The sequence below is a fragment of the Podarcis filfolensis genome (genome assembly GCF_964270895.1).
Source record: "Podarcis filfolensis genome assembly, chromosome: 10".
Taxonomy (NCBI): domain Eukaryota; kingdom Metazoa; phylum Chordata; class Lepidosauria; order Squamata; family Lacertidae; genus Podarcis; species Podarcis filfolensis.
Genome location: NC_139612.1, coordinates 30688341 through 30703310, shown reverse-complemented (window position 1 = coordinate 30703310; position 14970 = coordinate 30688341). Strand labels below are relative to the sequence as shown.

Below are 14970 nucleotides of genomic sequence, written 5' to 3'. Positions count from 1 at the left end.
GGCAACTACTGCAACCAAGCTGCTGCCAAAGGTATTGCTCTGCTTTCCTTTGGACCACATCTGTGAGGTTGAGGGGGGGCTCTTGTTGTTTGGGCAGCCCAGGACCTCCATACACACTGCCTAGGCTTGCACCCCAGCTGCTGCTAACCTCCAGAGGCACACTCCATCTTCTCTCGAGACTGACAGATACTGACAACAACAACAGCTTCCATCATTTCTCACCTTTGGCCATGTTGACTGGGACAGATGGAAGTCAGAGTCCATCAACATCTGAGGGTTCCACAGGTTCCCCATCAATGTTCTAGTGACTAGATGGGTGTAGATCTAAGATACTTGGTTTCAAACTTCACCATTTTATAGAGACAGTGCACACTCTGCCCAAGTGGGATATGGTATAGGAAGCATGGTTATGAGAAGGGGGAAATGCTATATTAACCTTTGTGGAGCTTTTTATCTGGGGCGTGATTTTAAATAATTCTCACCAAGCCGCATTTCTCTGTTGCATAAAAAATGAATGGCCTTCCCACTTTGAAGTAATTTCTAAAATCAAACCTATATGTAACAAGTGATAAATACTGAAATCAGTATATGGAAATGAAACCTCAAGTGGGCCAGTCAAAAGAATTTTTATTATTATTAAACTACTGCCTTTTTTTCTGCCGCATCTTGGGATGTTACCCGAGATAACTTTAGTCTTTGATAGCCTTATTCACTTATTTTTAAAGCATGTAAATATGCATATGGTTTAAACTAATTGGTTCTTCAGGTTCAAAGAAAAAAAATGCAAATAGCTTTATTTGATGGTATGTTAAGAGCTACTTGAGAAGCAGAATGGAATCTAATTTTCTGTTCTTTTTACTGCTTATTGATGAAGTGGACTAAACACTATTCAGTTCCTCAGACAATTTATTGATCCTTGGTGTTCTTTGGCAGTGTTGGGGTGCCTCAGTGCTACCTCCCCGGGTATAGCATTGTCCAGCCATTCTGAAATTGGACTTAAATAGCTTTTAAAAAATAGTTCCTTCAGAATTTAAAGGGATGTGGTCCCAGTGGCAGAACTTCATACTCCAGTACCGGGGGGTGGAGAGCAGGTGGGGGTGGGCCTAGTGCACGTCCTGGGGGGGGATCCTGGGGGCATGGCACCCAGCGCAGGCGGGGTGGGCAGCCACGATGGCACCCTACCTCTTCCTTTGCCACTGTATGGTCCTATCCGCAGGGCAGACATGCACCCAAATTTAAAGAAGAATTCCCTTATTGTTACTGAAACATAGCTGCTGTACAAGTATATTATCCTGCTTCGGTAGCTGAATAAAAGAGCAAGGTTTTAAAATGAAAGGGCAGGGGGTTGCGAGTAATAGAGAGCCAGTGTGGTGTAGTGGTTAAGAGTGGTAGACTCGTAATCTGGTGAACCGGGTTCGCTTCCCCACTGCTCCACATGCAGCTGCTGGGTGACCTTGGGCCAGTCACACTTCTTTGAAGTCTCTCAGCCCCACTCACCTCACAGAGTGTTTTTTGTAGGGGAGGAAGGGAAAGGAGAATGTTAGCCGCTTTGAGACTCCTTCGGGTAGTGATAAAGCGGAATATCAAATCCAAATCCATGTAACATAAAAGTTTACACAATCTGCAATATATGTGTTTCTTTTTCACGTACATCTCTGAGGACTGCAAGCCAAACTGCACACTATTCATGCCACTGGGCCAGATGCCACTTAAAGCCAGAAAGCCACTTAAGGATGGGGCACTTAAGAATGTATGATCTTTAACCCTTGCCCTGATTTCCTTTAAAAAAAAAACCTTCCCTAAACTGTTTCCCAGCTACTGTGCTTCCAGTTGATCTGAACCACGGGTCCCACTGGCATACACAATTCCACAGCCAATGCTAACAGCGGGCTAACAAGTCCAAAGTCCAGCCAGGCCAGGTTCCCACTTCAGCAGCTGATCTAGAGACCAGGGCACCTAGAGGTCAGTCCCACACAAGCCACATCTTCAAAGAGCTCCCTGGACCATCCAAGCCATGGTCCAACCAACATGGGAAGTTGAGCAAACCCAGACCTCAGCTCTGTTTCCCTTTTGTACTTTGCATGCAGATTGCAGCATCTGGGCTTGATGAGGCAGGTGGCCCTCACCTGTCCTCAGCCTACTTCAGCTGAGGAATCACACACCTCCTCCCAGAGCTAGCGAGCTCCACCTGGCCAACTAGGAAGCTGGGTTGTGGGCCCTTGCCTGCCTCAGCCTCCTAGAGTGTTCCTCCTGCTGCTCCTTATGCATCAGAGCCTGCCATGTTCGGGGAGACAGGGGCTCCTCTGGCTCTGGTGATGGATCCTGCTGCTCTGGTTCCTGTGCACTGACCCCCCCATCCCTTCGCCATCATTGGTCACCCTGTGAGTATTTTCTACACCAACCTCTCCTTCTCCAGCCTCAGCTTGCCCTGGTGTGTCCCAGTCATGGCTATACTCCTCTGCTCCTCCACAGTGTCCTGCCAGTTCAGGACATCAGTACCATCTCATCTCCAGAACTCAGACATTTGCATTAACTCACAGATTGGTTTTACATTAAATACAAACGAGGTCATCATGGGAAAAAGCCCATTGTTGATCAGTAATTTGGGGTTACTACAAGGAATGCATGACCCTATTAGGCTTCCTACCTTTACATTTATTGCTTTACATTCATTATTTTGAAAGATTAACAACATGTCAAATGCTACTGAAGGGAGCATTTGATGGAAATGTGGTGGTTTCCTAATTCTAGCCCCATTAAATAAAATAAGTATTTTTCTCTTTTACTGCAAAGCAGCAGAATAATCCATTGGGGGAATCAGATGAAATATATGGCACACCTTGAATCTGAAATTGTCATTATTTTCTGTGTTTCAGATGAGAGTCCATACACTAAATCTGCAAACCAGACAAAACCACCCGAAGGAGCATTGGCTGTAAGGAGGCAGAGTATCCCAGGTATACTGCTATTTTTCAGTTTCAAGTAATTCTCAGATCACTCTTGGGAAGGCGATTCTTTGAATTAATTAAGTGTTCTGCTCTTCTTGTGAAGAGCACTTTGAATTAGTTATAAGTGCAGTTTCTGCTCCTAATTGCCTAGGTTATGCACTATTCTGAGGGTGGCTTTGGACTGACAAGCAGTGACAAGGGAAGCACAAATGATTCATGTGTTCTCTCTTCTGCGTTACGTATTAAGCAAATATCCCCTGCAGTGAGATATGTGAGACTATGTGCAGCTCACGTACATCACCAAGGGGGTGTTGAGTGAGTCTCTACTTTATATGTTACACGGGAATTATATATCACACACACAATTATTATTGTCCCATAGTTTGAAGCACCTTAATTGTATTACACACCATCTTACTTTCACCAGGAAACATGTTTTATAGCCTTGTTGGTGCTATCTTCAATTGATTGTCTAGTAGTTGAAACCCTTACAACTTCTCATGTTCATTCTGGGCAAATTTAGAAGATGGTGCTTTGCCTATGAATGCATAAATTCCAGTTGATTATGCTCACTTCTTCTTATCCTCCTGAATAATCACCAAGGCTTGGCAAGACATTCAGGTAAATGACCCAGACAACATGCAAACTCCCACCTTCCTTGTAGTCACGCTTCAGGACAGCCACACTTCATGTGTCCTTGTTAGCGTATTCCAGATGACACAGCATTTGTGCCATTTAAATCACGCTACTGAGAGTTGTCATACGTCAGTGGTAATGGTAGTGACTATGTTACACAGCTCTAAAGAGTTGAAGGCATAGGCATCAGGTCCATCAAGACAGACTGTGGCGTTTGCCTCCTAGGATGGGTCATAATGAAAGGGTTAAAATGGGTGTGATGTGATTGGCCAGTGAGAATGCAAGGGGGAAGTAAAAGTTAGAGTGGGAGGTTTTGAAAGTCAGTTGAGGCTTGGGTGTTGGAGAAGGAAGGGTTAGGATTAGGTATGGGTTGGTAGAGTTGTATTGTGAGAGAGTGAGAGGAATTGTCAGGTGGAGTCAGCTAGATAGTCGGGAATAATTCAGTTTGAAGTGTTAGGAACTAAGATTTAAGAAACTGACAAGAGAAAAATAAACTGAAACCATACGCGTGTTCCTGCATTTAAAAATAAACTTGATTATCTGTTAATGTTACAACTGTCTGGACTCCGTGTGTCCCTGTGAGAAGCGGGGTGGTGGCAGCGAAGAAAGCAATCACAGTGGTGGCACAGGGTCAATAGACCGTCAAACGTCCGGGGGCCCTGTGTGATCGCCACACAGACAGACACCTGTAGGTAAAGTTATATGGTAGCAGCATATTTGGAGCACGGCTTCTAAATTGCTCAGCATTTCATTAGTAGCTCACTCAGTGTCTTTCGAGTGACTGTCATTGGTAGATAACCCCCACCACTGAGAGATACAACACATGATCTTATCACTGTCTTAACCTCTTGTCACTCTTATGCTTTGAAGTGCAGGGCTCTTTTATGAGGAATAAGAGACCTTTGATCCAAAACATGGAGACTCCTCTGTCAACTCACAGTGTCACTGCTGTTCACATCTCTCACTGTTACTGCATTGATGTAGCTTTGGTCTAGAGTAACGAAAATAATGAGCATTCACCCCTTCAGCATCAAACACATGTGAGAGGGTATTATTGCAGATCCACTGGAGGTTTTTAGGGGAGGGAAGATGATGCCTGTGTGACTAAGGCAGGCAGAAAACGAATGCTGCTTTCCATAAAGCTGTTTATGTACGCTGTCCAGAAATGTTACACTGTAAAGAAAGCCTGCGATTTTATAACTCTATAGCGTTGTGACATTTTTAGCCGAATTCTTCCCGCTTCCAGGAAGCTTTCCGCAAAAGCATGTGTTTCATTATCAGTTTATTATTACCTCTGATTTTGATAAACACTGAAGCATCCTAAGAAAACAGAAGGTATTTAGAGAAGCAGATATTTATCCTGATATTCTAGCCTTAGCCAAACAGAGCAACATCCCTTTGTATTTGACCCAGTTCTGCAGATACTTGGAGAGATGAATTGGAGATGACAAGGAGGCTGAATAGTGCATAGCAACCATCCCTTGCTGTCAGTGGTTGTCGGCAGCCTATCCACATGTGCTTTGATTCCCCCCGAAAGAGACATTCACTTCTATGGGTATTATCCTTCAGTGGATATTCCCTGCAAACATAGGAAACTGCCTTGCACCAAGTCAGATCATTGATTCATCAAGATCACTATTGCCTGAGCTCAGAATTGCAGTGATTGGCTCTCCAAGAACTTCCCAGCCTGCTCTGGAGTCGCCAGGGATTGAATCTGGGTCTGCATTGGTGGAACATGCTTTTCCTTCAGAATTAATAGCTGAAATATTTTAGTAGAGATGCTTAGGGCCTTGTAACAACAATCCGTTTTAATGTTGATTAGTAATAGCAGCAACTTAGCATGTGTTTGAAAGTGCTGTGTATGTGTTCAGTTGCAATTCTTGCAACAATCCTGCATATTACAAATGGGTTGAATTCAAGCTGAGGCAGGTGTGCTTGCCAAGGATGCCTGGCCACTTAATGGTGGAGGTGGGATTCAAACTGTGGGATTCCTGATTTGCAGTTCCCTAGCCACTATGCTACACCAGCATACATATGTGTGTGTATAAACGTGCATGTATGCTTATAGGCACAACAGCTACTGAGCTGCTGTAGTACTGAAGAATAGGTCACACCATATAGCAGGCATAGGCAAACTCGGCCCTCCAGATGTTTTGGGACTACAACTCCCATCATCCCTAGCTAACAGGACCAGTGGTCAGGGATGATGGGAGTTGTAGTCCCAAGACATCTGGAGGGCCGATTTTGCCTATGCCTGCCATATAGATCACACCTCCCTGGACCCACTGCCCAACCACATGCAAAACTGGCTAGAGTTGGGACCTAAGCGACAAATGTTTGATCGGACTGTTAGAGGGCACAAATCTTAAACTGAAGAGAGGAAAAACTACCTCCAGAACTGATAGTCTGCTGCTGAAAAATGTCAAATTATCTAAGAACTATAAGATCTAATTATAGATTAGAGACATGAAAACTCTAGTCCAACTCTGCGTTCAGGCTGGATTTTCTTTTTTATGGCTGAACAGTCCTAGCACATGAATAATAATGATATTTAACATTTCATAGTGCTTTCAAGTTTTCGAAGCACTTCACATGCATTAACTAGCTGCAGCTCTTACAACCATGATGTAAGGTAAGTCAATATTTTCTCCCCCACCCCACCCACCCCATTTTGCATTTGTGGGAGGGAGGCTTCCCTAAGGCCACCACAGGCGAGATTTTAGCTACTATGCTATTACACTAGCGCTCAAAGCCTAGATCATTTGATTAGGTTGCACAGAAAGCCATTAGCATGCCAGAGAGGCTAGCAATTCAGTATGTATAGTGCTTCCACCCTTACTTCAAATATTATGTGTCACCACATGTAAAAGAGAGAACGTGTTGTGTCTCCTTCCATCAGCACAAGGATTTCTGCTTGCACAATGAAACTTCAACCACTCTCTTCCCCGGGCATCCCATAAATCTTTTCTGGGTTTTCCCTTCCAACACTCTGGAGAAGATTTGGGGAGGGCACAGGGGAGCAAGGGATAGTTCTATTGTGGAAGCAAAAAATCCTTGTGCTAATCAGACAACTGCATTGGATACAGCCCAATAAAAACAAGATGAAGAAAAGTGCATCCAAAATTATGAGGGAGATGGTGTATCTTCCGTATGTAGAATACTTAAGAAATAGTTACAGGGTACATGAAAGAGTGATCCTGTACAATGATCCTACAGGGCAAAGGGAAAGCCACCACTATGCTGGTGAGATGGCTGCTATACAGTGGACTCACTCAGCCCTGGAGGGGGAAACACTACAGATAGGAAACTATCCAAAATAGTGGGAAACCAGTAAAATTTCAGTCATCCCATGAAACTGATTGGTTTGCAGGACAAAGACAAACAACTTCACATAGTATGTCATCCAACTGTGGAATTCATTGCCATAAGATGTTGTAATGCGTTATAACTTTTTTTTAAAAATAAAATTATAAGTTGGTGTTGGATCAGTCTGACAGTGACTATTATAAACGATAACCGAAATAAAACCTGCATATATAGTCAATTTTTCATTGTTCAAATTGCTAGTTCGAACTAAATTTGTAGCTTGCTGGAGTCTTCCTGCCAGTGGTAAGTTTTTTCACCTGGCAAAATGATATCTAGTGTACTTAAAAACTGTAACTGTAGAACAGGCAGAGGTTTGTTGTTGGAGGTTTTTCTGGACCTTTCAGAGACACTGCAGCAGCAGATTTCCTCTATTCACTTTGGGATCAGGCTAGGTGACCCTTAAAGTGATTTCCATTTCAGTGATTCGTATATTGAATTTTGAAACGATGAACACAAATTAACGTGGTGACAACTAGGTACAATTTTATAACGCAGCTATGTGTGAAAACGAGTGCCTCTTTCGATACAATTTATAAACAGATTGTTCTGTGGATGATCTCTCTAATTTTTCCTTGAAATAGCTTTCTATTTCTCTGGGTTTTTCTTTGCTATGCACTACTTCTATAAGTTACGGCAAGCGTTGTGAAGTAGGTTAGAGGAGTACTGCATTCCTCCCTCTCACGAAACAAGGGGAAATGGCTAGGACTTCTGTAGAAAGGTTATAGATCTTTTGACAATTTAAGCCACGGGTTCTCATAGGACAGGGGTGTCCAGATTCCAAGAGACTGCGATCTACTCCCACTAAAACAAAACTGGCAGTTGTTGAGCTTTTTTGGGGGGGAGGAAGACCCAAGGTTGTTGAGCTTTTGGTTTTTGGGGGTCAATCACTAAGGATCACATGATCGACTGGTAGATCGCGATTGACCTGTTGGACATCCCTGTCATAGGAGATTACCACAGGACCCTTCTTGGTAGTTCCACCGACCTCACGAGTCCAGGGGGTGGCAGCCCGTGAGAGGGCATTCTCTGTGGCAGCCGCTAAGTTTTGGAATTTCATTGCCACAGAGATGTGTCTAGTACCTTCATTGCACAGGTTTCATCATACGCTGAAGATGTACCTCTTTGCTTTTGCCTTTGACACATGAGATACAACAACAACAACAACAACAACAACAACAATTTATTACTTATACCCCACCCATTTGACTGGTTTGCCCCAGCCACTGTGGGTGGCTTCCAACAGATAGATAGATGATAGATAGATTAGATAGATATAGATGATAGATAGATAGATGATAGATAGATAGATAGATAGATAGATGATAGATAGATAGATAGATAGATAGATAGATCTAAATATAGATCAATAATGACAACAGGAGTGTGTGTGTGTGTGTGTGTGTGTGTGTGTGAGAGAGAGAGAGAGAGAGAGAATTTATATACAGTGGTACCTCGGGTTAAGTACTTAATTTGTTCCGGAGGTCCGTTCTTAACCTGAAACTGTACTTAACCTGAAGCACCACCTTAGCTAATGGGGCCTCCTGCTGCCGCCGCACCGCCAAAGCACGATTTCTGTTCTCATCCTGAAGCAAAGTTCTTAGCCCGAGGTACTATTTCTGAGTTAGCGGAGTCTGTAACCTGAAACGTCTGTAACCTGAAGCATATGTAAACCGAGGTAGCACTGTATATGGACCTACCCTGTTGTTCTGATTGCAATTTTTTAAAAAAAACTGATTTTAGTACTGTTTTTTTATACTGTTGTAACTTGCCCCTGGACCTTATGGGAAAAGGTAGCTGAGAAATAAAATAAAACCATCTTCCCACATAGGACCAGGGAAATGAACAGTGAAATGGAGCTGCCTTGATAGCACTAGCAGTGCTTGAATCATTTCACAGGCTACGTGTTAATGCCACTCCTCTTTAAGTCAGTTTGCAGGGGGAGTGCAAAGAATGGGGTACAGACTCTCCTGAAGTGCTCTTTTTATTTTTATTGTTTTAAACAGCTAGTGTGTGATTCATGCCATGAGGATACCTGTCACTTTCATCCTGTTATCTCACTGTGCAAAGTCAACAAATGATTGATTCTTTCATAGGGATATGCAGATTTAATGAAAGTAAAGGCAGTTAATTAAAATTACGTACAGGTTGGTTATACCCAAATTGCAGTTTAAACTTTTGTCAGGCTTATCCCCTCTCTGAGCATCGTTTATCATTGTAAAACTGAATTACTGTTTAGTCCTATCATTTAATTTAATGCCAAAATTAATTCTGTGATTAAAGTATATGCCTTGAGAATACTCCACAGAACAAGAACTGAGAAACTCCCTGTTGTATGTTGTGTGTCATAGTCAATATTATAGTAATTAATGCACCCTGGCACCATGTGGCAGATTATTTGGGTCAGAGAATTTTGGTCTGTGTTCAAAACAGCTTACTCCTGTTCAGATTAGTATTGGGGTGCATGCTTAAAACTGCCTTACTTGAATTAGAAAAGATTTAGGGAAATGCCTAAGTACATTCTGAATCTAATCCTCTATGTCTGAATGGAGCAGAGAAAACTGCTGACACCATAAATAAACAGGGCATGCCATTGCAAATATATATATTTGTATATATATAAATGTATTTATCATGGCAGATTTATGATAATTTGAAGTTTGATTGCTTAAATTATGGAAAGAAAAATAGTAGAAGGCAGTTTACGCACATGGTTGTTTTGATAGGTGAGGAAATTATTGATGTAAAGATGGTGATAAATAACTTTCCTGCTGGCTGCTCTAAGAGTCTTATCCAGTTCACAGGACCTACTCCATGTAATCTGGCTTCACTCTGGGGACCTTGCCAAAGCAAAACCTTTTTTAGCCTACCTCTCCTGCCCTGGGCTACATACAGTAATGGAACTGCAATAGCTTTTGCTCTGCCTGGTCTATTTATCTGCAGCTCCATCTGCTCCCATTTGGCTTCCTACTGTCCTACTTATTGGAGGAAAATGCTAAAATACAGAACCGGATTCAATGGCATACAGGAAGAGTGAGCAAATATTAATGGGAAAGGGGTTTCTATGCTAGAGTGGGTAAAATGTTCATGAATATTCTAGCTGCTGTGGGGAAAGTTCAGATACAGAGCTTCTCCCTAAATGCATGTTCACTACTTGATTACCACAGCTTCAAATTTTGACTTGCTAGCGTATAGCAACCAACATAGAAACACTGCATTCGCATCACTGAGCTTCGCTTCAGATACAGTGGTTTTCAGTTGTGCAAACTCCCATCTTCACCTGTGACTTCATCAATGAAGGATGAAACATGGAGTTGTCTTTTATGCATGTGAGCCCTAGTGCAGATGTCCGCACTAGCAGAAACTATCTGGAACTGGAGGAAAAGCCTCAGACGTGGCTATGCTGAAGGTCTCTATTTAATGCTATTCATCACTCAGATAAGGTCATGATCCCATTATAGCAGTGACTTGGTCAGTGACTGATAAAGATCTGAGCCATGGAGGCCCCCCTTGCCCCGCTCTAGGCCAGAAGTCTGAAGTATCTTTCTCTAACCATCCCTGTTTCCTAATTCCAGTTATTACAACCTTTAACAGGATACATAGTCTCTTCCCAATTGCCCCCATTCCCCATTCTCTCCAGATCACAGATGAACCACAATCTTGTTACAATTCTCTGCGCACTGGACCATACTACTTCTTTTATGCACGCAAGTCTCCCTCACCCAGCAATTTCAGAATTTTATATTGAATGCTACCGAGTCATTTATGAGTCCATCTTTAGACACTGTCATTTCCAACAAAACTGGTGTGTCCATGGGCAATAATTTCCATGGGGCTGTAACTGATGCAACGTCATTCATTTCTTACATGCTTGACCTCATTATTTCCCCCACATGATCTCAAAGATGCCTCAGTCATTGCGGTTGTAAGGAAAGTGTGAAAAGTTGTATCAAATAGGTCAAACACTCTATTGGCTCAACCTTTATAGATAGGTCACATTTATTTAACTTATAACTCATGACAAGCAAACAAGAAACATATAAAGCAAGGTGACAATGCAATATAAAACAAGGAGTAACAAGGACATCAATTTACATGATGGCTATAGCAAGGAAACTTGGTTGACATTTTATAGCAACCTAGAAGAAAATTGCTACTTTCTTAGTAATCTTCTATTTGCTATTGTTAGCAAACAGATTATCAAGTTTTTATGGATGTGGCCAATGGATTTGACCCTCCAGTAATTGGGCAAGAAACTTAACATTGCTTCTTCAGGGATAGCCCAGTGAGATATATAAATGTTGTAAATTTTTAACAACATGGGCTCCACAAGTAGATAGAAAAGTTGTTATGAAAGCATCCATCTAAAACAGAGGATGGTGTCAGTAGTGACCTCAAAGTGTAAAAACCTTTCCTTGGGAGAAATTTGCAAAGGTCAGGAAGATAGGATTCATTCACGATTCAGTTTTAATCTAGCATCCTACTGTGCCGCAAGATTGGCTACTAATGTCAAATCACAGAGTGCAATTAATCACACAGCTTAGATTTAAATTCCTGTTGTGCTCTATTGGCTCTAATGCCTTGAAAATATTGCAGGAAAAATTATACTCGTATATCACATGATCAACTGTATCAGTCCGAGTCTATTTAGTCACATAAAAATGTTCTAGAAAACAATTGTTCTGATATTGGGCAATGTATCATCATCTTCTAAAAACTAAGATTTATGCAGCAATGTAATATCCATCTTCCTGGGAGAGAAAACCATTGAATGCAGTGGTCTTTACTTCTGAGCACACATAAGATTATGCTGCTGAGCCAGAACTTAAATAGGTCCTGGTGCACTTTTCTTTTAACAGGTAAAGTAATTTTGTGAGGCAGAATAGAAAGATAGCTAATGAACTAGAAAGTGGGAATGTTGACCTATTATTGAGAATTGTTAGTCGTTTTTTGAAAGCATGGTATTCTGAAAAAGAGGAAACTAAGTCTAAGCTTATTACACCTAACTTGCTTTGTTTAATATATCAGGGATTGCTAACCTATGACCCATGGCCAATTGGTTGCTCCCAAACAACTTCTGGTGCCTCCCCCCAGCACCCCACCCAACAAGTTTATGGTGCTTGTCAGAGCGGAAAGTTTTCAACCTCTTCACTGGTCTTATAAGCATGCGGTTGGGTTATGTCACCTCTTTTCAGCTTTGCAAAAGATCTTTCCCCTCTGACATGCCGTTGTTATTAGAAGAGCTTTGAGAGTTTCCCAAGTTTCTCTGCTCTTCTAAGAATAGAGCTGCACCAGAGGAAGAATGGGCCTTTTGTAAAGGCAAAAAAGCAGCTCTGATTTTCCTCCTCAGGACTGGAGCAGGAGGAGACTCTCCCACCCTCAAAAACATGGCTGAGTTGAGTATGTAGGTGTGTGCAGGTTGCTTGTCTCCCATCTCTCTGTGTATGCATGCTATATGAGTATATGGCTGTGTGCCAGTGTGTGCACATGCTGGCGTGGATCCCTCAGAGGGATGGCTATCAGTGTGGCCCTTGAACCAAAAAAATGGGGGCCGTGTACATGGAAGATATACTAGGAGATATTTCTGGCCAGTGAGGACCACAATAGTTTTTATCCCCACAATGCCCTTGGAGTGACAGTAGAGGCATTGTGGGGGGAAATAGTGGCATACTATGTGTGGGTTGGGAAGCGGGTGGCGCTGTGGGTTAAACCACAGAGCCTAGGACTTGCCAATCAGAAGGTCGGCGGTTTGAATCCCCGCGACGGGGTGAGCTCCCGTTGCTCGGTCCCAGCTCCTGCCAACCTAGCAGTTCGAAAGCACGTTCGAAAGTGCAAGTAGATAAATAGGTACCGCTCCGGCGGGAAGGTAAACGCCGTTTCCGTGCGCTGCTCTGGTTCCCCAGAAGCAGCTTAGTCATGCTGGCCACATGACTCGGAAGCTGTACGCCGGCTCCCTCAGCCAATAAAGCGAGATGAGCGCCACAACCCCAGAGTCGGTCAAGACTGGACCTAATGGTCAGGGGTCCCCTTTACCCTTTTTATGTGTGGGTTTCAGCTCTATTAACACAGATGGTGGAAGGAAAACAAGAACACACACACACTCTCAACACACAAATTTGCTGTCAACTCTGTCACTGTTCATCAAGGTATGCCCTCTCCTGAGGCCAAAGGTTTGAAGAATGTCACCTGCTTCCTGAGAACCTTGCTGAAACTGCTGTCCCATTTTCACAGCCTGCTTTAATGCAAATCCTAGTGCGCTCACCTGCAGTTGAGCATTGCAGGGTGTCAGGTGTGCATGAAGGAGCCAGGCCCTGTGACCAATAGGACTTCGCAGGACTGGGGCCTTCCTAAGTTTGTTCTGAAGAGGCAAGGCGTGGCCACACAGGTGAGGCCGATTGGTAACTCACAGCACCTGGTGGCAAGAGCTGGGAAGGGATAGAAGGTCAGCATTTCCCTTCGGCTCTTTGCTACAGCAACACGCTTCCTGCCTTGCTGCGTTTGGCTTCTTGCTTCCTGATTCTTGAACCTCAGCTTCTTGACTCCCGGCTTCTTGATCCTGGGACCCTTGGCTTCTTGACTCCGAGCTCTCTGACCCTCAGTCTTGGCTTCCTGATTCCTGGCTTCTGGACCCCCGTTCCTGCTCCCCCCTGCCATCTTGCCCCCGGCCCCGACGTCCTCAGCCGGGACTTCTACCACCCATGAACCGGACCATGACACAGGGAAAGGTTTGATAGTGCAGGGCAATCTGCATTTCTGGGACACTTATCCACCGTAAGTCGTTTTTCCATTGAGGAACACTTGGTGAGCTTTTTCCAAGTAACCCTCAGGTTTTCTGAACCACAGTCGGGAAACCACTACTTTAATTAAGTTTAACAATTATTAATACGTTAACAGAAACTAGGTTTATTTGATTTTGGGGGGTGAGAAGTATATTTATTTCCTGTGGAAGATTTGATTTTGTTTGGTAATTTCCTGGTAAACATGTTAAACATTTTAAAATATTTTTTAAATGATGGATAAGTGATACTTTGCTATATAGCAAAGTAGCCAACTATCTACAAATATTCCATGAAATTCCTATCAATTAATATACATTGCATGTTTATCATAAACACTTTGTCTTGAAAGTGACAATTAATCCTGAAGGTTTGGAAGCACAAATGGGACAAACATTTTTTCCCAATCATCAAACAAATTAAAGACATAATTTCACCTTCCTGCTGTAGTCTGGTACTACATTTGAAGTGACCTGAATGAAGAAGAATTTTATAATTTATAATTATTATACAGTATACAGATTCCACCAGAGAGCTCTAAAAAGAAAAGACAGGAAGGCAAGATAGTTTTTTTCAAGCCGAAGTATATAAATTCATTTTTATTATATTATTTATTTACTATTTTACTTCACTTTTATACACTAACTGTTCATTTCTAATGAACTTTCCAGATATAAAAACCAAAGAGCAGATGAAAAGAAATAGTTCCCTCAACAAATCATTTTTACTGGTATCAGTGCTGAAAATTGGAAATTTGTTTAGAATAGCACTGAAAAAAAGTTAACTTGTTGCAGGAAATTAGAAAAGGTTCCTTCAAGCTCCATGATAAACAAGATCATTAACTCCATTGGTTTTGTTTATTTGGTGCAGTCATCCTCATCTCTACGTATTTGATAGCCGAAGGCCATAAATCATTTTCATGTAATGTTATGTCCCTATTAATTGCTTTCCTTTGTTGTTCAAAAAGTGCGCTAGCAAAAAATATTTTACTTACTTTTTATATGGAAAGGGTTTATTGTCAATAAACCCCTGATGTATAAAAACCAAAGGACTGATCAGAATAAATGAAGAAGTCTGTACTATTATCAGTGCTGAAAATTGGAAATTTATTTAGATCATAATTGAAAAAGATTTTTTTTTCCTGAAAAGAGAAAGCCAATAATACTTTGCATTTATCTTCAACATTTTGGAAAGTCACATTCCCTACATACCCTTTTCTCACACTGGAGGGTCATTTTATGTAATAT

The 14970-nt window shown here is 42.2% G+C and overlaps 1 protein-coding gene across 22 annotated transcripts in view; it reads left to right on the top strand.

The window, feature by feature from the left end:
• GRIP1 (glutamate receptor interacting protein 1) overlaps positions 1-14970 on the top strand; it is a 342494-nt gene that overhangs the window by 250676 nt on the left and 76848 nt on the right. For 21 of the 22 annotated variants that reach the window (XM_083574411.1, XM_083574393.1, XM_083574397.1 and 18 more), the window contains exon 2: positions 2877-2957. The exons of the other annotated variant lie outside the window; for it this stretch is intronic. In XM_083574411.1, the coding sequence (XP_083430537.1) occupies positions 2877-2957 (81 nt within the window). The remainder of the gene's footprint in view (positions 1-2876; positions 2958-14970) is intronic. 22 annotated transcript variants of the gene reach the window in all.